This window comes from Neomonachus schauinslandi, chromosome 3, assembly GCF_002201575.2.
Source record: "Neomonachus schauinslandi chromosome 3, ASM220157v2, whole genome shotgun sequence".
In the NCBI taxonomy this organism is placed as follows: domain Eukaryota; kingdom Metazoa; phylum Chordata; class Mammalia; order Carnivora; family Phocidae; genus Neomonachus; species Neomonachus schauinslandi.
In genome coordinates, this window is record NC_058405.1 from 80,467,267 (window position 1) to 80,473,266 (window position 6,000).

The 6,000-nt window shown below is 37.4% G+C and overlaps 1 protein-coding gene across 2 annotated transcripts in view; it reads right to left on the reverse strand.

Annotated features, from left to right (window-relative positions):
- Window positions 1–5,765, reverse strand: part of RNF17 (ring finger protein 17) — a 146,816-nt gene extending 141,051 nt beyond the window's left edge. For both annotated transcript variants that reach the window (XM_021678204.1, XM_021678203.1), the window contains exons 1-2: window positions 5,636–5,765; window positions 3,403–3,497 (exon numbers count right to left, since the gene is read on the reverse strand). In XM_021678204.1, coding sequence (XP_021533879.1) covers window positions 3,403–3,497; window positions 5,636–5,765 — 225 coding nt within the window. The remainder of the gene's footprint in view (window positions 1–3,402; window positions 3,498–5,635) is intronic.
- Window positions 5,766–6,000: the final 235 nt, after the last annotated feature.

Here is a 6,000-nt window from a genome sequence, read left to right on the forward strand (position 1 = left end):
GGTTTATTATGAAGCCATTAAAAGTAATTATAGGGTATTAGCCAATGTTTTAAAAGTCAGCTGAGGTCTATACATTAAGCATATTATTTGTTATTAAACGTGAACTCAATTTTGAGTTGAAAATGCATCTTTCCTTCTACATAGTATTACCGATTGATTTAATTTAAATTTGCGCACATGAAACTTTTTAAAAAGTAATTGTAGGAGACTCTCCTGAAAATAAGTTAACATTGATGTTGCTAAAAAAAAAATAAAGACTACTAAATGTTACAGCCTCCCACTTAAATATACTTTTTTGGTAGCGGAGAGGATATTCTGTCAAGGTTTTAGGTGTAACATACTAAAGATAGCCATGTATTATTATTATTTTTTTTTTAAGATTTTATTTATTTATTTGACAGAGAGAGACACAGCGAGAGAGGGAACACAAGGAGGGGGAGTGGGAGAGGGAGAAGCAGGCTTCCTGCTGAGCGGGGAGCCCGATGTGGGGCTCGATCCCAGGACCCTGGGATCCCGACCTGAGCCGAAGGCAGACGCTTAACGACTGAGCCACCCAGGCGCCCCTCGTATAAAGATTCTTAACATGTAATTTACAAAATAAAAGTTCTCTTCCCAACCCCGACAGCTTGTCATCTAAGTTTTCTTTCTGGTGGTTTTTTGGCTTGTTTTCGTTAACTGTAAATGAAAAAGTGTGGTCAGATTTAGCCAGTATTTCTTTTATGGTTCCTGATTTCAGTGATATGTTTAACAAGACTTCCCCACCCAAAATTATACAATTATCTATATTTTCTTCTAGTTTACATTTTTAATTTGCATATTAACATTTCCAATCCACATGGGATTTTAATATATATTACCTATTGATTAGATAACTTATCCTTACCCCCTCACACAGTATATTTTTGGACTCAGGTCCAAAAGATCAATACAATATCAGTATTTCTGGAATGATACCTAAGTATGATCCTCTGAACAAAATCTGCCATCTTGCTGTGCAAAATGCAGAATGGTTATTATTAACAATATCAATCAAAAGCACAGAACAGATGTTATCAAAAACCATAGAACTATGAAAGATAAAGACTGACAGATAAATCCATATTCACCCAAACTCAGAAATAAGAACAAAAGTATACCCATTAATCCTGAATGGAATCATTTTAGGTTTAAATTTGAAATAAACAGCATTATGTAGGTCTTCAAAATTAAAGATAAATTATAAATACAAGCCTAATGTGAATATAGGTATTTAAATCTTACTTTTTTTTTTTTTTTAAGATTTTATTTATTCGACAGAGCGAGAGAGCACAAGCAGGGGGAGCAGCAGAGGGAGAGGGAGAAGCAGTCTTCCCGCTGAGTAGGCAGCCCAATGTGATGCCGGGCTCAATCGCAAGACCCTGGGATCATGACCTGGGCAGAAGGCAGAGGCTTAACTGACTGAGCCACCCAGGTGCCCCTAAATCTCACTTTTTAGAAAAGAGCACATAATATAAAAATAATAAACTACATTACTGAAATATTCTATAAATTCATTCTTACTAATTTAGACTAGATCCTTCCACTCGCTCTTATTCCAAATAAATATTAGATATCAGCAAAAATGCTAAATTTTGAAAACTAATAAAAGAGTGGTAACAATTTCAGGAAGGCTTCTTGAAGGGACTCCCTTAAGTGATCAGCTGGGGTGCCTGGGTGGCTCAGTTGGTTAACCATCAGGTAGGGCTCCCTGCTCAGTGGGGAGCTTGCTTCTCCCGTGCCTCCCCCCCCCCAGCCACCCCCACTTGGGCTTTCTCTATTTCTCTCTCTCTCAAATAAATAAAATCTTTAAAAAAAATAGTGATCAGCTGTAGTGCATCTGAAGAATCCGTTGTCCCTTGTCAATTCCCTGGGCTAACAGCACAAGGGAAATGGGAGAAAGGAAGGAAGAATAAGACAAATCACAGATCTTCCAAAGTAAGAGTCAGGCCTAGTCAAAATGATACAAAATAGATTTATCACAACCCTATAATCAAAACCAATATTTGTCAACATACCATAAACATCTGTATAGATGTTTTCCAAAATAATAGCAGTATAATAAGACCATTGAACATGAAATCATTTGTCAAAAAAGGGAAAAGCTACTGTTCTAATAAATTTGTCTGTTTTTTTTTTAATATTAGAACAGGATGGGTATAAACAGAGACAGTTCCACCTGCCAGCTTATTCCCCTTTCCTTATTCTTTACCCACCACAAGACTGAATCAGTCAGGGATCTTCCATTACAACCACAGGAACTAGGATCCCCTTTGCTTTAACTATGTGGTAAAGCCTCATCTGAGGAGCCCACTGACGACAAAAAAAAAACCACCAAAAACCAAAAAACAGGAGAAGTGACTCTTCCACTATAAAGGCCATTATTTGTAAAGTATGTAATTCCAAAACAGACATCTTTTAATATGTAAATGTTTCTGCTATAATTAAAATCTTCACAAATTTATATAAATGTATGTATGTGTATTTTTACCATGTTAACTTACAAACCAATTAATCCACACCTAAGTAATCATGGGCCAATTATAACACTTATTTTGATAGTCTTGAAGCCTGTAGAGAACTTCTGTATAATTCAAAATTGCCTTTTACAATTTTAAGAAAATCAGGTATTATTTCCATCTCACAAATGAGGAAATTCAGGCTTAGTGTGACAGAACTAGGACTGCATTCCAGGTCTCCCGCCTCTGTATTGTTTGTCTCACTGACACAAAAAACAATAGATATATACAAATCCTCAATATCTGGTATCTCAAGTGGAACATTAAGAATTTAGAGATTAAGACAATTTTCTAGGGACATACTATATAAATTGAACTACATTTGTATTTGTAGCAAATGCAAAGATATTAAATTTTACTTGAAATCCTTGATTTGTCCTCATTATCATGGGTCTATAGTGCAACTGTACTTTTTCAGTGTCTCTGAAGTTAACTTGAGGCCACTGTTTAGTTTAGCTTCTCTTTTTAAACTATGGCATCTCTACAAATGCAGATTTGATGACACAAAGATTGAAGGCCAGGGAGAGTTCAAAATTTGCTTGTGTGGCATTGGTGTGGTAAAGAAGGGTAGGGATTTGAAAGGAATATACTTCATTAAAAATAAATAGAGGCAATTTCCCACAGAAGTCTCCAAAGAGTCAAAAAAATTAGGTAGGCTGATTAATATAGAACTTTAACTCTGTATTCTTTTTGATCACTCTGAACAATTATAAAATGAATCAGAAAAGCTTTATCTTTTGTTAAGTTTCTTTGAGTCAGCAGCAAAAATGCAAGTTTTTAGGTTCTAACTAGAAGTATGTTGTCTCTAACATTTTTATCTTTAACATTAGGTTGTAATGTATTAAAGATGAAAGATGATAAAACTTACCTCACAATCAGGGCATATAATTGTGCTGTATTCTTCAGTTATTAACAAGCACAGTTCACAAAAAGCATGTCCACATTGAAGTTCATGGTGGTGACCTATTAATGAAATTCTGTTGTGAATTAAACTTTTAACAATTTGTTAGCATTGAATGTGACACATTAATCAGAGGGGAAAGTTAAAGGGGATGCTCATGTATAGGAAAAGATATCAAGTGTCATTAGAAATGTAGGAATTATTGAACAAAATTCAGGAGAAACTATGTAAATCAGAAGAAAAAAAAAACAGGTCAAAAACCAGGCAGTACTATGCAATACATTTTGCACTAATTTAGATAGTTTTTGGTACCTATAATACTTTGAACTTGCCATATCTTTTAATCATACAAAATGCTCTGACATACTTTATTTGATCTTTGTAAACATCATAGCTAAGTAGGCTTGGGAAGGTTATATTCAACTTAGAAATGGTAAACATTTTGGTGATCTGGCTAAGTAAATGGTATAATCCAGACTCCAGCTCAGTTCTGTTTCCAAGTCCAATATTCTTTCTACTTGATCCTATTGCCTCTACTAATTTATATTTCTAATCCTGTGAAGGGAGCAGGGAGGGCAAAAATGAGACATTGGGAAGACCCCTCTCTTACAATGACCTAAGATAGTGGCAAGGACAGAAGCCAGATGCTATTACTGTCACACATACATACCCGCATAAAGATAATTTTCACAAACCTAGCATTTATGAAGGGAAATACCATAATCTTGAGTGAAAACCTAATATCAAGATTTTAATGCTCTAATTAGAATTTGACGTTTATCATAATAAACATGTTTTAGTTATGTAACTTGAAAAAGTTGTAATTTTAAAACTTTTCAAGAAAAAAGGAAATTAGATTAAATCAGTCATCTTTTATTGGCAAAAAAATTAGTGTTCTTTCTGATTTATAACAATTACATTCTTTTGATTAAAAAAAAAAGCTTTAGTTTTCAAGCCAAGTGAAGTATCTGAAACTTGCTTAGGACCAAGCTAAAATTTAAAGTTCTATTTAAATTCCAGAGATCCTACCAAAGAAATAAAATGTTTAACTGTTCTATCTTTATAAAATTTCTGATATTGTTCAAGTCTAATTTGTGATGCAGCATAGCTTACAAAGCACTTTCACAATTTTATATGCATAAACACCATCTAGAGTATTTCTGAGCACTGTAATACAAACATTTGGAAAAACGAGTGATTTTAGAAGGTCGTGTTCTAAACAACTTCTTTCAAATAGAGATTTTCTATGTAACAGCAGTGATTAAAAAAAAGAGGAGAAACTTGGCTCTCCACCCTAAAACACAACCAACTTTCTCTACAAAGGTCCATGTCTATTAAACGGAGTCCATCTCGGAGGACTGAGAAAATTAACGACTTTCACTTTGAAAGTATAAACATTAAACAATTATGGGGGTGGTTAAGACTTCATTCAGCAGCTGCAGTTTGAAATTCAACAACTCCTCTCAGAGACACAGCACTCTAAGGCATTTTAAATTAAAGTAACTTGAATGTGTTTTCACTTGAGTAGAGTCCAAATTAGATCAACAGGAGTGCAGTGGATTTTCCCCCTTGACATACAAAGAAAAACACAAGATGCCCAACAGGAACAAACTGTTTCCCAAACAATGCTTAAGCCAAACAGCAATAATACCTCCCTCCGGATCCCAAACAACTGTTTTTAAATCCAGGAACATTTTTAAGTGGTCTACTTGTTACTCCTACAACAAAAACTACGTAAGAAAATCAAATTTCATTACTTCTGAATCACAAGACCATGGGCTAAATTTTTACATCTACTCTTTCATGAACCTGTGAACCTGGGGAAGTTTTCGAAATAGTGCTCAAGAGAGCTCACACGTCATCCCCTAAGAGAATCAGTGGAAAAAAGGTGAGAAGCAGATGCAAAGCGGAGAAAGCTTTGGAGAGGCACGAAACGACCCTCAACCGACCACAGTGGGTGTCTCTACTGCCCTGAGCGTGGGCTCCTGGCAATCGGGGAGGCCCGTGACGGCAGTTTTCCCCGTCCATCTTGCTGCGACGGAACATCCCCTGACACTGCCAGCTCCCTTGGCTCTCAGACCTCCGGGTGGGCCTCGCTCTCAGGTCTCCACACCCAGCAGCCTGATTAGGATGGAGCCCTTAAAGGGCAGGTGGCCAAGGCAGAGCAGGGCCCTCGGAGGCTCACCCTCAATCTCCTCACCGGAAACTCTGGACACCCTTCTTCCACACTGAGTACACTGAATCTCGGCAGTACCCCAGGGCCGACTCTTCCTCCCCATCTGTTGATAGGAAGACAGGGTGAACCGAGCTGCGGAAGCCTCCGCCGCCATCTCTGCCCCCTTTTGGCTCCGAAGACCGGTACCACGTGCCATTCCCGGCGTCCTTCGCGGCAGCTACCAATCATCAGAGGCAGGCGTCTCCAGACAGCCAATCAAAGAGATTAAAGCCCGCCTCCTCAGCTTGCTTTGCTGCGGTGTCTTTCCAGGTGCTGCGTGGCTGTTTGTGGTTTTGCTCCGGGCGGCTCCATTCTGCGAAAGGACGGGGTGGGGAACCTTTTTATTTTCA